Source organism: Schistocerca cancellata, chromosome 4, assembly GCF_023864275.1.
Source record: "Schistocerca cancellata isolate TAMUIC-IGC-003103 chromosome 4, iqSchCanc2.1, whole genome shotgun sequence".
Taxonomy (NCBI): Eukaryota; Metazoa; Arthropoda; class Insecta; order Orthoptera; family Acrididae; genus Schistocerca; species Schistocerca cancellata.
Genome location: NC_064629.1, coordinates 532075417 through 532095158, shown reverse-complemented (window position 1 = coordinate 532095158; position 19742 = coordinate 532075417). Strand labels below are relative to the sequence as shown.

The 19742-nt window shown below is 39.2% G+C and overlaps 1 protein-coding gene across 4 annotated transcripts in view; it reads left to right on the top strand.

Moving 5' to 3' along the window:
- The window catches only part of LOC126183434 (kynurenine aminotransferase), a 57458-nt gene extending 39314 nt beyond the window's left edge, over positions 1-18144 (top strand). For all 4 annotated transcript variants that reach the window (XM_049925420.1, XM_049925421.1, XM_049925422.1 and 1 more), the window contains exons 5-9: positions 292-535; positions 2876-3042; positions 3860-4046; positions 17165-17328; positions 17414-18144. In XM_049925420.1, coding sequence (XP_049781377.1) covers positions 292-535; positions 2876-3042; positions 3860-4046; positions 17165-17328; positions 17414-17467 — 816 coding nt within the window. In that variant the 3' untranslated portion in view covers positions 17468-18144. The remainder of the gene's footprint in view (positions 1-291; positions 536-2875; positions 3043-3859; positions 4047-17164; positions 17329-17413) is intronic.
- Positions 18145-19742: the final 1598 nt, after the last annotated feature.

Here is a 19742-nt window from a genome sequence, read left to right as displayed (position 1 = left end):
TTGTCCTTTAGGCACCATATTAAAATTTAAGATTTAGCCGCCCCCAAAAACCTACCACACTGGATGGTGGCACTGTTCACTCCCCCAACTCCCAAGCCCCCTACTCTAGAGCTGGCCCTGTACTTACATAATATATGTATTTGTTACTGATGATTACTTTTAAAATGTTTTAAAGTGATTTATAGTATCTGTTGTGTGTCATTTGCCAAAATATGAATTTCCAGTAACATTGATACCAGTTCAGTATATTTTATTTATTCATTTTCTTTCTGTCTTTTCTTTCCACTTCAGAAAAAAGCTGAGGGTACAGTCAGCTCCTCTGATTGGGTGCTGGATGAAAAAGAACTGGAGGGCCTGTTCAATAGCAAAACTAAAGCAATAATATTAAACACTCCTAATAACCCTGTTGGAAAGGTCTTCAATCAGAGAGAACTGGAACTTATTGCCCAACTGTGCAAGAAATGGAATGTTTTATGCATTTCTGATGAAGTTTATGAGTGGCTTGTCTACAAACCAAATAAACATATACGAATTGGTACATTGTTCAGTTTTCTTTATGCTTTAAAACTGTTCTTTAGTGTAGAGATGAAGATTCACTTGCTCATAACATAAAATTATTAATATTTTTGTGTGAACAGTTGGTTGAATTTTAATGAAGTGATTAAATCACAATGGAATGGAACAGTTTGCAAGGTCAGCATGTGGACATGCTACATCACTGCACTGCAATAGTTCAGTATCAAAAACCTTACCTAGATGTTTGTCACAAACTATTCCATTCCAAAAGGTTGTATTCACTTTACTGAAAAACTACATTCCACGTTGATTACAAATAAATGAAGAATGTACAACAAAATAGTAACTTATTTTGTGTGTGTGTGTGTGTGTGTGTGTGTGTGTGTGTGTGTGTGTGTGTGTGTGTGTGTGTGTTATTTATTCAGTTTTAACAGTTCAAACTATGGTGTTTACCTTGTAAAACAACCCACAGGAAGTTAGATTTTTTTAAATTAACTTTTCTGGCAGTCTCACAGAGTCATTAGAACATCACATCTGTCTCAGAAGATAGGTGAATCCTTTTTGACATTTCATAATATTTGCATCCAACAGAACTTGGGATAGATCCATGAGAATGATGATATGATTGGGTGGAAAAAACCATGGCTGAGTGCTACACACAATTCATTTCCTGTAACTGTGACATGCACTGAGTTGACTTGCTAAGAGTTCTTCATGCACATAAAATGACAAGACATGTTCAGAGATTGTAGTAACATGGTTCACGTTTTCCGTCGCACTTCATTTAGCGTAGACCAGGAACTGTGTCCTAGGCATGCCTGATGTGAACTGAATGGGCATGGCCCGTGCTGCCTGAGTTGTTGTAGTTGTTGTTCCGCAAGCAGAGGTCGCGGCCGAATTCTCGCATGCCCTCTGGTGGACGGGACTACTTGCAGCAACTACTGTCCGTGACGCGCCGTGCCAATGCGCGCCTCCCGCGATCTTTCTGGTGGCTACTGCAGAGACATTGCTTCTCGTGACAGGAGACTAAATTAATCTTAGAAAAAGTTTCTTAATTGTCTTAACATTTTAATATCATTTGTGTTATCTGTTCATTGTCTTCCCTGAGTACTGATGAATTGTATCCATAAGTCAGTGACTGCAAAAGTGAATGGTCTTAAAGATGATGATATTCCGCAAAACAGTCAGTGACTGACATTGTGAAAGAACCACTGTGGCATGTGTATTGTATACTTGTGTAACTTTGTCATGTAGCTTTGTTAAGGCATTACTTCAGTTTGCTGGCAGTTGTGTTCAAATTGAATGCCACAGAAGTCTAGACACTATGTCCAAAGATAGCTCTTACTATTACTATCTGGTTCCTTAACATTTTACAACATGTTGGAATAACACGATTTTGGCATGCTTGCATAACATAGATTGAGTGTTTTCAAAATCAAGAGTATAAGCTATATTTGTGCTTTAGTATCTCATTGTTGTGGAAGACATCTAACCATGTCTATAGTCGGAATGGTTTCTTTAACAAAGCCACAGACCCATTTCTTTTCCCATTTGACCTAGTGTTCCATCCCTAATGAACGTATCATAAATGAGACTTCAACAATATAGGAAGACAAGATTGCTAATTACCCTAAAGAAGACACATCAAGTTGCAGACAGGCACAGTTAAAAGACGCTTACATAAAGCTTTCGGTCACAGCCTTCATCAGTAAAATGAGACACACCCACCATTCACACACACAAGCAAGCACACCTTATGCACACACGACCACCAACACCAGCATCTCGGAGTTGGTGGCCATGTGTGTGTGAAGAGAGAGAGAGAGAGAGAGAGAGAGAGAGAGAGTGAGTGTGTGTGTGTGTGTGTGTGTGTGTGTGTGTGTGTGTGTGTTTTACTGATGAAGGCTGTGACTGAAAGCTTTATGTAAGTGTCTTTTAATTGTGCCTGTCTGCAACTTGATGTGTCTTCTTTATTGTAATTAGCAATCTGTCTTTTCCTACATTGTTGATATTCATACCGGGAGTTTTCATTGTTTGATAAATGAGACTTCCATTTTTCAAACTATAGACTTCCTTGTGTAGCCTAAATGATTGATTCTATTCCGTGTTTGAATAATGGTCTTCTGTCCCCAGGGGTTAATGACTTTGCACATCTGTTCCTGATGCTGGTGAAATGTAGTTAAATAGGGGAAAATTTTTTGGGGCTCATTGTTCACAAAATAGATGATAAAATTCAAGAGAAGAATTTTTTCCTGAAATGTTATACTTTGAAAAATATTACTCTAAATGCAATCCATTAATTTATATATGTTTTGTTGGTGTTAATAATGTATTATTATTCATATGTACATTTTTGCAGCAACACTTCCGGGTATGTGGGAACGAACAATTACTATTGGTTCAGCTGGTAAAACTTTTAGTGTTACTGGCTGGAAAATTGGATGGGCATATGGTCCAGCCCCACTTATGAAAAATCTCCAAGCAGTCCATCAGAACAGTGTATACACTTGCTCAACACCACTGCAGGTAATATTTAAAATAACTAACTGTAATTCACACATGGCATGGTAAAAAGGAAGAATGCGTTTGTGCATGTGGTTGTGTGTGTGTGTTCCTATCTAGTGGTCAATGCTCTAGTACCATTTTTCATATTTCAGCGAGAAGTTTTCATTATCATGTCAATGACTCTGGTAGAAGTAGATTTAATGAAATGATTTGCACTTTTCTAGATGTTACAGTTCATTTTACACATTTTTAACTTATGATCTGTTATCAGTCCTTAAATATTTGCACTGAACAATATCAGCATTTTTCTTGAGTACCCAATTTCAGTAATTAATGGCAAATGTGAATGTTCTGTTCGTTGTCACATCTGATATGGAGGGTCACACTGCTTAATGTCACAGTAACAGTTCTTCGTTGTGTACACAAAGCTGCCGTCAACCCAGAAGTTCATTTGGACACCACAGGCATGGTCCCTGCCTACCTCTGCCCTTTGAAATGCGTTACCCAGCCATTTATAGGGGGACATACAGTTTAATGTGGACTCAGAACTATGGTGGTGCTTCATTGTATATGTTCTGAAATCTGTTGATTTTTCAGTACTGTGCTTTCTCATTGATGTTAGTACAGTCAAACTATCCTTGGAAAGTAAAGAGATAAATTTTGTCATGGAGGCAGAAGCATATGCTTTTCGATTTTATGACCTGTGTATTTTGCTCTGTAAATATTCAATTGTGACTGATAAAAGCATATGTAGCAACTTAAATTGCTACCTTGTTATCCATAGTTTGCTCTAAAATTGTTTTTCTCACATCTTTTTTTCTTTTCTTTGCATGTTTAGGAAGCAGTAGCAAAAGGATTTGAAATAGAAATTGAACGAATGGGATCACCTGAGTGTTACTTTGAAAGTCTTGCTGCTGAGCTTGTAGCGAAGAGAGACTATATGGCAAAGTTCCTGTCTGAAGTTGGTATGAATCCAACTATTCCAGAAGGAGGATACTTCATGATAGCTGACTGGTCACCCTTGGGTAAATTAATTTATGGTTTTGTGCAAACATTAATTGCTGAAAAATGTGTTGTATCACCCTCATGACTTTCATAGTTGTTTTTTTATTGGAAACTTCCTTCTTCAATATGATTTTGACCACAGGAAATTGCTATGTACAACCACATAGGTAGCGGAAGTAAAAGTAAACCTACATTCTCAATGCAGTTCAGCAGAGCACTCTCTCTCCAAATGTGAATGGGACAAAGTGGCTTAAGTACTGTGTTCAGTCTATCAACATTCTTCGCTGTACTATTTCAAGCTTAGACCATACACACATTGTCACTGTACTGCCATAAAGGTATTAGCATGGAAAGTTGTCTGCTGAATGGGTCTGTCAAGTTTTGGGTCAATGTTACGTACAGATTCAGGGTGCTTCTCATAGCTATTTAAGGTAATTTGAGGGCTGTGTGATACTGGGAAAAGTGTCCACTAGCTTATTGTCAAGCTCTACAGTCAACATCTCTGCACTGGATTTGTCTTTGGAACGACAATGTGTGAGCGTACTGTGCCTGTGTCATCATCATCATCATCATCATCATCATCATCATCATCTTCCTCCAAGAGGCAGGAATCAGCTTAATGGAATGACTTGCTGACATAAACTCAGCTGAGCATGCTAAGACCAATTGAAACTAGCAGTACATTGTTGGAGGAAAGCTGTATGACATCAAGAGGGCCACAGTCAAAGTGAGACAGTTTCAAGGAGCGGTGTATCAGTCACCCTGTGGACAGCATTCTAAGGGGTATCTAATCTTGTTACAATGCACTGGAGGCTGGTAGAGAGAGTAACTTAGTACTGAATGTAATTCGGCAGCAGATTTTAATTTCATAGATTTGCACTTTGAACAGATTGCCTTTATTTTGCGTATTGTTTTGATTTTATTTTAAAATAAAATTATGTCTGTTAGTTTTACAGGGCTTATTCTTTATTCTGTGCTCTCCTTGAAGCTAAGATTTGACTCACTCATTTGAAGATATGCAAGTGGTGCAAAATTTCTTTTTTAGAAGTTTACATTAAGTTTTGGTTTAACTCACTGTATGGCAAATCTGACACCAGTCTGAAGTAACAGCGTACGCAGGGCTAAAACACATTTGCGATATATTCAGGAGGAGCTAAATATATATTTTCATCAAGGTGTTAGTTCTGCTAAATAATTACTGGTAAATGTAAGATGACAGTTATTCCCTCTTGGTTGTTCTCTTGTCTAACAGAACATTAATCTCTTTAAGGAAAGAAATATTAAATTTCATACTATAGCCATTCACGAGTTTACCAGAGGATTGTATTCCCATGTTGTTGTTGTTGTTGTTGTTGTGGTCGTGGTCTTCAGTCTTGAGACTGGTTTGATGCAGCTCTCCATGCCACTCTATCCTGTGCAAGCTTCTTCATCTCCCAGTACTTACTGCAACCTACATCCGTCTGAATCTGCTTAGTGTATTCATCTCTTGGTCTCCCTCTACGATTTTTACCCTCCACGCTGCCCTCCAATGCTAAAATTGTGATCCCTTGATGCCTCAGAATATGCCATACCAACTGATCCCTTCTTCTGGTCAAGTTGTGCCACAAACTCCTCTTCCCCCCCAATTCTATTCAACACCTCCTCATTAGTTATGTGGTCTACCATCTAATCTTTAGCATTCTTCTGATACCACATTTTGAAAGCTTCTATTCTCTTCTTGTCCAAACTATTTATCGTCCCATGTTTCGCTTCCATACATGGCTACACTCCATACAAATACTTTCAGAAATGACTTCCTAACACTTAAATCTATACTCGATGTTAACAAATTTCTCTTCTTCAGAAATGCTTTCCTTGCCAGTCTACATTTTATATCCTCGACCATCATCAGTTATTTTGCTCCCCAAATAGCAAAACTCCTTTACTACTTTAAGTGTCTCATTTCCTAATCTAATTCCCTCAGCATCATCCGACTTAATTCGACTACATTCCATTATCTCATTTTGCTTTTGTTGATGTTCATCTTATATCCTCCTTTCAAGACACTGTCCATTCCGTTCAACTGCTCTTCCAAGTCCTTTGCTGTCTCTGACAGAATTACAATGTCATCGGCGAACCTCAAAGTTTTTATTTCTTCTCCATGGATTTTAATACCTCCGAACTTCTCTTTTGTTTCCTTTACTGCTTGCTTAATATACAGATTGAATAACATCAGGGTCAGGGAGAGGCTACAACCCTGTCTCACTCCCTTCCCAACCACTGCTTCCCTTTCATGCCCCTTGACTCTTATAATTGCCATCTGGTTTCTGTACAAATTGTAAATAGCCTTTCGCTCCCTCTATTTTACCCTTGCCACCTTTAGAATTTGAAAGAGAGTATTCCAGTTAACATTGTCTAAAGCTTTCTCTAAGTCTACAAATGCTAGAAATTTAGGTTTGCCATTCCTTTCTTCTAAGATAAGTTGTAAGGTCAGGATTGCCTCACATGTTCCAACATTTCTACGGAATCCAAACTGATCTTCCCCGAGGTCGGCTTCTACCAGTTTTTCCATTTGTCTGTAAAGAATTCATGTTAGTATTTTGCAGCCGTAGCTTATTAAACTGATAGTTCAGTAATTCTCACATCTGTCAACACTTGCTTTCTTTGGGATTGGAATTATTATATTCTTCTTGAAGTCTGAGGGTATTATCGAAATAGATGACAGAGGGATAGAGAAACAATTAAAATCACTCAAAAGAGGAAAGGCCGCTGGACCTGATGGGATACCAGTTCGATTTTACACAGAGTACGTGAAGGAACTTGCCCCCCTTCTTGCAGCGGTGTACCTTAGGTCTCTAGAAGAGCGTAGCGTTCCATAGGATTGGAAAAGGGCACAGGTCATCCCCGTTTTCAAGAAGGGACGTCGAACAGATGTGCGGAACTATAGACCTATATCTCTAACGTCGATCAGTTGTAGAATTTTGGAACACGTATTATGTTAGAGTATAATGACTTTTCTGGAGACTAGAAATCTACTCTGTAGGAATCGGCATGGGTTTTGAAAACGATGATTGTGTGAAACCCAGCTCGCGCTATTCGTCCACGAGACTCAGAGGGCCGAAGACACTGGTTCTCAGGTAGATGCCGTGTTTCTTGACTTCCACAAGGCATTCGATACAGTTCCCCACAGTCGTTTAATGAACAAAGTAAGAGCATACGGACTATCAGACCAATTGTGTGATTGGATTGAAGAGTTCCTAGGTAACAGAACACAGCATGTCATTCTCAATGGAGAGAAGTCTTCCGAAGTAAGAGTGATTTCATGTGTGCCACAGGGGAGTGTCGTAGGACTGTTGCTATTCACAATATACATAAATGACCTTGTGGATGACATCGGAAGTTCACTGAGGCTTTTTGCGGATGATGCTGTGGTATATCGAGAGGTTGTAACAATGGAAAATTGTACTGAAATGCAGTAGGATCTGCAGCGAACTGACGCATGGTGCAGGGAATGGCAATTGAATCTCAATGTAGACAAGTATAATGTGCTGCGAATACATAGAAAGAAAGATCCCTTATCATTTAGCTACAATATAGCAGGTCAGCAATTGGATGCAGTTAACTCCATAAATTATCTGGGAGTACGCATTAGGAGTGATTTAAAATGGAATGATCATATAAAGTTGATCGTCAGTAAAGCAGATGCCAGACTGAGATTCATTGGAAGAATCCTAAGCAAATGCAATCCGAAAACAAAGGAAGTAGGTTACAGTACGCTTGTTCGCCCACTGCTTGAATACTGCTCAGCAGTGTGGGACTGTACCAGATAGGGTTGATAGAAGATATAGAGAAGATCCAATGGAGAGCAGTGCGCTTCGTTACAGGATCATTTAGTAATCGCGAAAGCATTACGGAGATGATAGATAAACTCCAGTAGAAGACTCTGCAGGAGAGACGCTCAGTAGCTCGGTACGGGCTTTTGTTGAAGTTTCGAGAACATACCTTCACCGAGGAGTCAAGCAGTATATTGCTCCCTCCTACATATATCTCGTGAAGAGACCATGAGGATAAAATCAGAGAGATTAGAGCCAACACAGCGGCATACCGACAATCCTTCTTTCCACGAACAATACGAGACTGGAATAGAAGGGAGAACCGATAGACGTATTCAAGGTACCCTCCACTACACACCGTCAGGTGGCTTGCAGAGTATTGATGTAGATGTAGATGTAGATTTCTCATACATCTTGCTCACCAGATGGTAGAGTTTTGTCAGGACTGGCTCTCCCAAGGCTGTCAGTAGTTCTAATGGAATGTTGTCTACTCCCAGGGCCTTGTTTCGACTCGGGTCTTTCAGTGCTCTGTCAAACTCAAAAAATTTTGGCATGTGAACATATTCACACTTCTTTGTGCTGAAAGAGAATAGCAGAGAGACAGCAACAGTGGAAGGGAGAGGAGACAGTGTGAGTGGGAGAGAGAGAGAGAGAGAGAGAGAGAGAGAGAGAGGAGGCAGTGGTGTTGGGAGAGAGAAACTGCCAGTGTGAGAGAGAGAGATGGATGAAGACCATAGCAATGGGAGCCAATGAGAGATGAAATATTCATGGTCAGTGAGTGGCCAAAGAGAGAGGAAATGTTCATGGTCAGTGAGAGGCAGTGGCAGTTAAAGAAAAAGAGAGATGCCTGGAGATAGAAGCACTGAAAGGAAAAGAGAGCGGAGACAGAGGAAATGAGAACAGGAGGTCAGTGGACATCATACACAGTCTTGGAGAAATTTTAAACTTGTGAGTACAGGGGAAAAGTTCTGCCCCCCCCCCCCCCCCCCCCCCCAGCCTCCACCCATTTTTGAGCTGCCCGGGTATGGTGGAGACAGTGGCAGTGGCATAGAAAGACAAAAGCAGACAGTGTAAGTGATAGAGGAGACAGAGTCAGTGGGATATACTGTAAATGAGTGGGAAAAAATGAGACAGTGAGAGAGAGAGACATAGTCAGTAGCAATGAGAAGGGGATGCTGGGTATGCAGCCTTCACTCCAGAGTGACTGGCTTTAGAATGCTTTGTATTAAAAGAGTGAATATGTTTGCATGCCAAAATTTTCCGTGATCCTGTCAGACTCTTTGGTGTTGTTTGTGCTCTAACAGGGCCATTTTTCTGCTGGTTTATACTATGGTACTACACATTACACAAGATATTGCAGGCAGAATTCAAGCGAATTAACAGTTGTTCATGGTGCAATAGGTTGAATCAGAGCATGTGGTAGTATATACACGTGTATCATCGAGCCACTATTAATGCTTTGCCGTCTGCACATCTCACACAAATTTATTCGCTTGGCGCCGGCAGCACTAATTTGGAGTACTTGGCTTGTCAAAAGCCATTCTTGACATTATTGGGAGATTATAGATTGTTAAGTTTTACTAATCTCATTGTTAGTTCTCATAAGTTCTCAACCCTGTTCCCCTATTTTCATGAAATTTTGAAAATATACATATGTAAATAAATACAAAATTTGTTTGCTTCATATATTTGTTTGTTTGCATTGTCTTTGGTACACAGTATTTCTCTTTCATATGATACACAGCAAAACGGTCTCAAAGATGTAACACAACTCCATAAGGCTTGCACATTATGTTTGTTGTTCTCCTTTTTTTGTTTTTGGAACATACATGGCAGTTTCTTCATTTTCATTTATTCGTTTCAGAAATATGTATTAGTTGGTGTTGCATTATGTGACTGGAAACTCTGTCAACCGGATCATGATGAGACGTATGCGATGTAGTGGCTACCTCCAAGTTTTGCCTTGCAGTAATGCTTGTCCCCTCACAAATGTGTGTGTTTGACGAGACGCAAAACTATAATGTTACTTTTTTCCTCAGAAATGTGGTTTGAAATGGTGAGCAAATTCGAATTAATGTTTGTCCAGATACTACATAAATGCAATGGTTTATTAGGAGTATCTTTAAGAACTCGTGTATAATACATATAGAACTTCCCCACGAATCATTGAGAAATAATAAAAATTGCATCAAAATGCAAACATTCATCAATTTGCACAAGCTGTCGGATAAAGAAAAAGCAAAAAGCAGAGTAGCTCACTGTCAATAAGCGAGAAAGTGACGTTTATCTTCGCAGTAGTGAAGAGCTGAAAAAATTAGTAATAGACAAAATGTGTGCAGGAGTTCTGATTCATGTTGCAACCAGACTGAAAGCTGTATAGTTACTGTAATAGCATGTTTCAACTATAGTTCTCAACATTTCTCGGTATTATCTCATCTATACAACTGACTATGGCCAACTTTTTCACATTTAACGTAGTGGCTCTGCAGGTTTACCGACAAGAAAAAAACGGTATACGAACCAGCATTGTTTCCTGTGAAGTGTAGTTTTCAACTACACTATGTGATCAGAAGTATCCAGACACCCCCAAAAACATACATTTTTCATATTAGGTGCATTGTGCTGCCACCTACTGCCAGGTACTCCATATCAGCGACCTCAGTAGTCATTAGACATCGTGAGAGAGCAGAATGAGGCACTCCGTGGAACTGATGATGATGATGATGATGTTTGGTTTGTGGGGCGCTCAACTGCGTGGTTATCAGCGCCCGTACAATTACCCAATCTTTGCTCAGTCCAATTTCGCCACTTTCCTGGATGATGATGAAATGATGAGGACAACACAAACACCCAGTCATCTCGAGGCAGTCCGTGGAACTCATGGACTTTGAACGTGGTCAGGTGATTAGGCATCATTTGTGTCATATGACTGTACACGAGATTTTCACACTCCTAAACAACTCTAGGTCCACTGTTTCCAATGTGATAGTGAAGGGAAAACATGAAGGGACACGTACAGCACAAAAGCGTACAGGCAGACCTTGTCTGTTGACTGACAGAAACGGCCGACAGTTGAAGAGGGTTGTAATGTGTAATAGGAAAACATCTATCCAGACTATCACACAGGAATTCCAAACTGCATCAGGATCCACTGCAAGTACTATGACAGTTAGGTGGGAGGTGAGAAAACTTTAATTTCATGGTCGAGCGGCAGTTCGTAAGCCACACATCACACCAGTAAATGCCAAATGATGCCTCACTTGGTGTAAGGAGCAGAAACACTGGACGATTCAACAGTGGAGAAACATTGTGTGAAGTGACAAATCACGGTACACAATGTGGCGATCTGATGGCAGGGTGTGGGTATGGCGAATGCCCGGTGAATGTCATCTACCAGTGTGTGTAGTGCCAACAGTAAAATTCGAAGGTGGTGGTGTTATGGTGTGGTCATGTTTTTCATGGAGGGGGCCTTGCTCCCCTTGTTGTTTTGCATGGAACTATCACAGCATAGGCCTTCATTGATGTTTTAAGCACCTTGCTTCCCACTGTTGAAGAGCAATTCGGGGATGGCAATTGCATCTTTCAACACGGTCAAGCTCCTGTTCATAATGCACAACTTGGGGCAGAGTGGTTACATGACAATAACATTCCTCTAATGGACTGGCCTGCAGAGTCCAGACCTGAATCCTATAGAACACCTTTGGGATGTTTTGGAATGCCGACTTCATGCCAGGCCTCGCCGACCAACATCGATACCTCTCCTCAGTGCAGCACTTCGTGAAGAATGGGCTGCCATTCCCCAAGGGACCTTCCAGCACCTGATTGAACGTATGCCTGGGAGAGTGGAAGATGTCATCAATGCTAAGGGTGGGCCAACACCATATTGAAATCCAGCATTACCGTTGGAGGGCGCCACGAACTTGTAAGTCATTTTCAGCCAGGCGTCTGGATACTTCTGATCACATAGTGTATGTCAAAGTCTTCTGCTGAACTTATTTCAGTGTAACAGTTGGTATTCAAGTGTAATTACATGTAATTGACTATGACCAGTTGATTTTATGATGCTCATATTCTTAATATGATCTGTGCTGTTTACTAGAGTAATAACATGTGTTCAGACAGTTTTCACCACATGTGAAAAGCTAATAGTTTTCATCCTAAACAGTTATCTCAAACCATTTTTGTGCAACATCGGAAATAAGCAAATGATTTCCTCAGCACACAGTGTAGTGCTAATTAACTATACCGTCTTCGAACAGTTGCCAAGTGCTTTGAAAGTGACAATGAAAACATGAGCATCTAAAAAGGAACTTGTGGCATTAAGTTAAACCTAAGTACCTATTATTTCAACTGTTCCACTGTTCAAATACAATGACAAAGACCGAACATTATCATTTTAAATGATACCAGAATAGATACTGATCTGGTATATTACTGATGCGTGAGTCATAAAGCTACAATCGAATATGATATAGATGATTTAACAGTAACATTTTAGCAGCAGAAAAACACTTAAAATTTCAAAGTAATCTGACAGAAACAAAAGTCCTTTGTCAAAAACTCCGCGTAAATGCATAGGCTGTGTCATCTGCTAGAACACACAGTTCCTTGCTGATGTCATAGCAGCCAGCCAATGGGAGAGCAAAATTGTTATTGTCCAACCTTATATGTAAGAGCCTTGTGATTGTAGAAATTTATGTAATCCACAGAAGTAAGAACTAAGAAGGTTTTATGGAAGCATTCTGTACAAAGGCAGTCATGTTCACAAATGGTGCTTGTTTCCAACATGGAAAATGATAAAGCCAATTCTGAAACAAATATTCAATGAGTAAGATAGGTATGATAGTTAATTTATTTATTAAACCTTTACACTCGAATTACACACCTTCGAGGTGTTCAAGATGTTGGTGATACTGTGCTATGAACATTTTCTTCACTATCATGTATCACGTGCATTTGCAATGCCCAGAAAACCAACACCAACAACAACAACAACAACAATAAACCATTGACTGCATTAATTACTAATGTACCATCACACAACAATATGTAGTAAAGACTGGCAGGAGTTTGAAAGTAGCAGGAAAACCTCTGGACTACTGCCGATGACTCTAGATCGGAATATAACCACAGGTATCATTAAAAAGTGAACAAGTTATATGTGAGATGTTTTAAAGAATGCAAACAAATTTAGTTAGTAACCGACCTTAGGATTAGTTTCTTCCTTTTTATCTACAACTTTCAGCAAACATTTATCCATTTTTGCACAAAATTGTTCTTATTTCCCAAGGAATGAAAACAAAACGTAAGCAGTTGAATATGTTAGAATACATGCTCTGTGAGCTGAAGAGTAGCGATAGAGTATTGCCCAGCAAACAGAATGTGGAAGGGGAACAATGCTTTGCTCTGTGCATGCGCTCAGCCATTGTTATGTTCAGTTTCACTCAAGTAATATCTGTGTATAAAAGAGCATTTATCTACCCTGTTTATACAAGATTGCTTGAAATCTCCATGAAACTCATTCTGAGCTTAAGGTCTCGAAAATCATTAGAATCAACACCAGCAACAAACTCAGCAACCATCAAATTATCGATGTTACAGCTGTGCTGCATTAATAAATAGTAAAATATTAAAATGCATGCATATTCCCCACATAATGCCAATCCCCACAAAATCCCCAATCGAACTGAATTTCCCCACAGTTTACATGCTCGCGGATGAAACAGTGCTTTCCCATTGGCCTTCCAATTCTGATTTTTCATTGCTTGCTTGATTAGACCTGGGATGGCGTGGTGGGGATAGTGCAAAACCCTAGGTTCGTTCAAGATACAGTTGCAAACCGTGTGGATGCATTTGACACAGGCATTCTTGCAATCTGCATGGTTTGTGACTGGGTGAAAGCTGTTTGAGTTGTAGCTAATGTGATTTTATTCTCTTGAGGGATTTTTCTGTAGAAATGCATTCCATATATAAGCCTGGGCTATCAAAAGCAGAAGGATCTCACTATTCTCTGTTAATGTTGCTTTCAAAAGTTCCCTTTGCTTCCGCAGCAGTTTTCTAACTCGGTTGTTGTACCACGGTGGCTCTTTTCCAGCTCTTACGACCTTGCTTGGCACATACTCATCTACGTTTTGTATCAGTGGTTCTCCAAGAAGTTTTGACCACAAGTGGGAAGCAAAAACGTTTGACTCAATTTCATTCATCATAATTGATGTTTTTGGAAATTTTATTATTTAAATACGGTAATGAAACATTGCACCACTTACATGTTTTTCCATGCTTCGCATGATGCATTTCAAAAATTTCTCTTTGTGATGATCAAATATTTACTTAAATATTTTTTGTGTTGCTGTCTTGCACCATAGCTGTCTTTTTATGGTTATAACATGCTGTGCCTTCTTGATTGTGCAGAAAACCAGACACACGCAAACCATCACTCATACTGTTTGTGAAATTTCAGTGTGTGTGCGCGTGTGCTTTTCTGCATAATGTAGGAGTCAGTCACAATACAGTGCCTTAACATCAAAAAGACAACACAATACAGTGCTAGAGATGCACAACACACATACAAACAACATATAAAATACTTAAAACTTCCGGGCTGATAGGCCGTGGTCGAAGTATAAAACTGTCTCCTAACGTTTCGTCTCCGACTGCGGGAGACATCCTCGGAGGTAAAGCGGCGAACTGCGAAGAGAACTCAAGGAAGCGCTGATTATATAGGCAGTACAGAGGGCGCCACTGTCGATCACGTGGCGTCGGCTATGAGATTGACTCAAAATTCTCGATTGAAAGTAATCGATCGTCACGCTTGCGGTGCAATGCTGACATCCAAATTTTATCCACGACACCCTTTGGCTACACCGGGGGTATATAAAATTCCTTGTAGTTGTGGACAGTTCATCTCACATATTCACCTTTCATTTGTACACCTCAGACTTCATTTAACCCCATAAACAAAAATCTAATGGTGTAAGGTCTGGTGATCTTGGTGACCAGTCAACTGTACTACCAAGCCCAATCCAGTGATTAGGGTAAGACATGTATGTGTGTGCACCACTAGGACAAAACATATGTATATTAACTGTGTTCTATGATGGAAACCATCTGCAATAGGGTGTATGTCTGTATGATGATTCTTGTTTCACATGAGCACCCCTGTCATATCCCTGAACATTGATCATTCCTTCCAGGACACCTTTTATAAAAGGTAATATCCTATTATCTTGTGGCAAGTAGGGAAGTAACTGGAGAAAGAAGAAAACTCTTTAACACTTTCTTATACAGATTTTGTTAAAGATTCAATACCAAAGCATAAGAGTCATTTAAGAGAATTACAGGTCATGGCTTTGCAAGAGATTTTATGAAGTAATCTGAAGTATAAAGGCAGCTCAAACAGGCCATTGCTCTGTGTTTGACATCCCCAGGTGGCACCATCATGTGACTGAATTTGTACAGGAACCCTGACAGCAACACCACCATGTTGAATAATACTTTTCGTGCAGCTACAGGACGTCGTGATTCGACTCAAACTGTGCGCAATAGGCTGCATGATGCGCAACTTCACTCTAGACGTCTATGGCGAGGTCCAGCTTTGCAACTACGACACCATGCAGTGCGGTACAGATGGGTATAACAACATGCCGAATGGATTGTTAAGGATTGGCATCATGTTCTCTTAACCGATGATTGTCACATATGCCTTCAACCAGACAATTGTTGGAGATGTGTTTGGAGGTAACCCCATCAGGCTGTACACCTTAGACACACTGTCCAGCGAGTGCAGCAAGGTGGAGGTTCCATGCTGTTTTGGAGTGGTAATATGTGGGGCTGACGTATGCTGCAGGTGGTTATGTAAGGTGCCGTAATGGCTGTACAATAAGTGGATGCCATCCTCCGACCGATAGTGCAGCCATATCAGCAGCATATTGGCGAGGCATTCTTCTTCACAGATGACAATTCGCACCCCCATCATGTGCATCTTATGAATGAGTTCCTGCAGGATAACGACATCGCTCGACTAGAGTGGCCAGCATGTTCTCCAGACATGAACCCTGTCGAACATGCCTGGAATAAATTGAAAAGGGCTGTTTATGGATGATGTGACCCACCAACCGCTCTGAGGGATCTACACTGAATCGCCATTGAGGAGCGGGACAATCTGGAACAACAGTGCCTTGATGAACTTGTGGATAGTATGCCACGATGAATACAGGCATGCATCAGTGCAAGAGGATGTGCTACTGGGTATTAGAGGTACCGATGTGCATGGCAATCTGGTCCACCACCACTGAAGGTCTTGCTGTATGGTGGTACTACATGTAATGTGTGGTTTTCATGAGCAATAAAAAGGGCAGAAATGATGTTTATGTTGATCTCTAGTCTTAAGTTCCTGTACAGGTTCCGGACCTCTCGCAACTGAGGTGATGCAAAACTTTGCAAAACTTTTTTTGATGTGTGTAGGTCTACAGCTTGTTCACAATGTGCAATTGCAAGCTTAACAACTAATTAAGTTTGTGGTCACCAGCTGGATACATTTGGAATTCACCATTTATCATTTAATTTGTTCCTTTACTCAGAAACAGTGTGTTAAAAGTCTCTGTGAGACAGAATAGCTGATCAGTAATTACATTCTGGAAGTGAAATTCCAAGTACTGCCAGTAGAGAGATTGAAAGAAGATGGGGTGGGGGAAGGGGAGTAGGCACAAAGACACTATACATAGGTTTCAAAACTATTAGCTTCTTTTTATGTGGGGAAGAAGGGACAGGCGGGAAACAAGTGGTAGCAAACTCAGATCCAAGGTTAAGGGAGACCAACCTGGACGATGATGATGATTTTAAAGGAGTTCTTACTTCAAATGTATGTTTGAACACCATCATGCTTTATTAGGCTCGTGTTCCTCTTCAAGGTGATTGGCCCTCGCTGCCTCAGCTGAATGTAGAGGGACCTACAAGTTGGTGTGGAATCTGGTTCAAATTCCTACTTGATCCACTCATATTCACAAAGCACTGCCAGTGATAAAAGTTATCCTTTCTCTGAGACAGATTCAGCTACCAATGCATACTGTTTAAAAGTTACATAATTTGTTAAGAACATAAAATAATTGAAAATTTGGACACACAAAAGTGCAGTTAAATCTCATTTAACATATCAATGTGTTCTGGAACAATGTGGGTGTCTCTCTCTCTCTCTCTCTCTCTCTCTCTCTCTTTTCTTTTTTTTATTTTTTTTTTAAATAAAGAGTATTTAACTGCAGCTACTTTGATCTGTAACTTGTGTAATGTAAGTCGTTCAGTGAAAATAATTCAGATTTTTTTTATTGCAGAGTCTAAAGTCAATTTAAATGATGAAACTGATAAATATAAGGATTATCGTTTCACCAAATGGATGACGAAAAATGTTAAGCTTCAAGGAATACCACCATCTGCATTCTATTCTGATGAACACAAGAACCTGGCTGAAAACTTTGTTCGTTACTGTTTCATTAAGGTATATTTCAGTCTTCTGCTGTCTTTTTTAGTCTTTATCATTGTATTAGTACATATTTAATAAATGTGAATTTATGAATTTTCAGAAAGATGAAAACCTGCAGAAAGCACATACTATTCTGAAAAACTGGAAGAAATAGTAATCCTGGTGAACTGAAACATTAATTTAAACTGCTTGCTCTTTGGAGTCATGTCTAAAGTAAATGCCTGATGGAGGCGATGTTAAACCTGCTTGGTTCTGTCTCCTGTAAATTGCAATCTCTTTTTCTATTTGTTCCTATTAAAAATTTGTATTGTAAGATAGAAGTACATGTACTGAAATATGAAAAAGGAACAGGTAAAAAATTCACTTGTAAGCGAATAAATTATTTTATGATAATAACTTGCATTTAAAAGTGATGTATTTGGAAGCTGTTAAGTTCTTTGTCTGGCCTCTAATTTGAGAAAAATAGCTAAATTCTCAAGAATCTCAAAGCATGTTGAGAAATGTTGAACTGTGCTGCCCACTCTCGGACAGGTGTGCAAATCGGCCTACTGTTAGTGCAAGAACAATTTCCTAAAAGTGCGGCTATCAAGTGAAGCAAGCCCTGTATACAGCGCTCACAGATGGTGCAGTCTCAATAACATTTATTATGCATGTAAAAGGAACACTTCACCCATGCATATTAAATTAAATGGTATCATTTTTGATTGATTTACTGGAACACTGGTTTTAAATTAGTATGGAAACAAGTTCATTTAGAAGAACAAATGTCATAGAACTAAACCCAGTTTCAATGTTGTTCAGAAATAAATGCATTTTATTGTTTTCCATTAATATAGTTGTGTTTACTGTTCCACTGAAATAGTCTGATGGGTCAGTCTTTTCCAAGTTTTGCAGCACTGATTGCTTGACCATTTCAGAAAAAAATTTATATTCACTGGCCAAATTCCCTCATGTTTGGTGGACTCAAAAATATTTTTAAAACATATTTATTGGTTATTCTTTAGAAACAGTGGCCATTTTTGTTTCATGCCGCAAACTTTTCAAATAAAAAGCATTTAGTTTAGCACATACTGGACTATAGATTAAAATCACGATCACCTAGCTGAATGAATTCCTTAATATTTTTTTAATGGCTCAGAGTTATTGGTTGCAAATTAAACTCGTTTTTTGAACATGAACAGTGTTTTTCCAAAAACGGAATAATTTCTCAGCCTTAATATTTTTTATGCTATTACACTGCACAACATGGTTACTTTTTAGAGAGTATCGATGGTGAGATGCTTACACTTAAAAAAATCAACTATTTATAAAAAGAAAACAATTTTTTTATTTTTTCATTCTTTGACCTGCAATATCTTTGTTAGGGAACCAGATAAAAATCTGAAAATTACACACTTACAAACTTCAAACTTACAAACTTCAGTATAAATTTCAACTTTGAGATTCAATGGGAAGTTACGAAAAAAAATACCAATATGAGCCAAAAACACATTTCTTAATATCAGCACTAATGGATAAAGTGTATCAGTTATATAATTTAAACACATTCTATGATCACTTAAAAAAAGTGCCATCTAATTACATTATCTTGTTCTCACCTTATTTGTTTTTACTACATTGCTCATTGAGCAACAGAGAAATGACTTCACCCAATTTGGGCATTAGGTTATAAGTTGGCCCAGTTGCTATTGTAAATGCCAGGAGAGACAGCTTCTTCAGTACATTTTTAACAGTCATCCAGACTTGATCCTTTTCAACTTTTTTAGGTGAGAATCTTGGTCATGGTGGGTGGTAAAATATAACATGCACATCTTGGTTTTGACAATCAATATTACCAACTTCGGAAATCCACCACTGTTCACCATGAACACAAGACACATGTCAGCGATACAAGTTTCCTGCATTGATGAAGTTACATTTGAGCAAGTTGTGTGACAGGTATAAAGCGATGAAAAGATCGGATGCCTTTAATCATTTGGCAAGTGTTGAAGCTTTCCTCTAAGACACTAGCATAGAGTTCTTGTATTTCCTCACATTTTACAAAAACATAGGTAATCTCTTTTACCTGTTCTTTACAGAATTTAAACATTTCTTGAGGTGTCAAGATCTGATTCTCATAGGTTCACTGTAGATGTGCTTATGTGACAACTCACTTTGTTGTACCGCTGATGCCATCACATGCATTTTCACATGGCATGGTTGTTTACCCAGTGGTGCCCTTGTAAATCTTGATGATCAAAGGAATAGTTTTCAGAAAAGTCAGCAAGAACTAAGCATTCGTCAGGTGCCAAGGTTTGCTTTTTGTTTTTCAGAAATTTACCCTGAGCTTTGGCAATGAAATGATGCATTTCCAGTTTTTAAGGTTAGCTACCAAAAGTTCAGAAGTCTATTCTCATGGTTTTGTAACTGTCACTGTTTTGATTATGTCT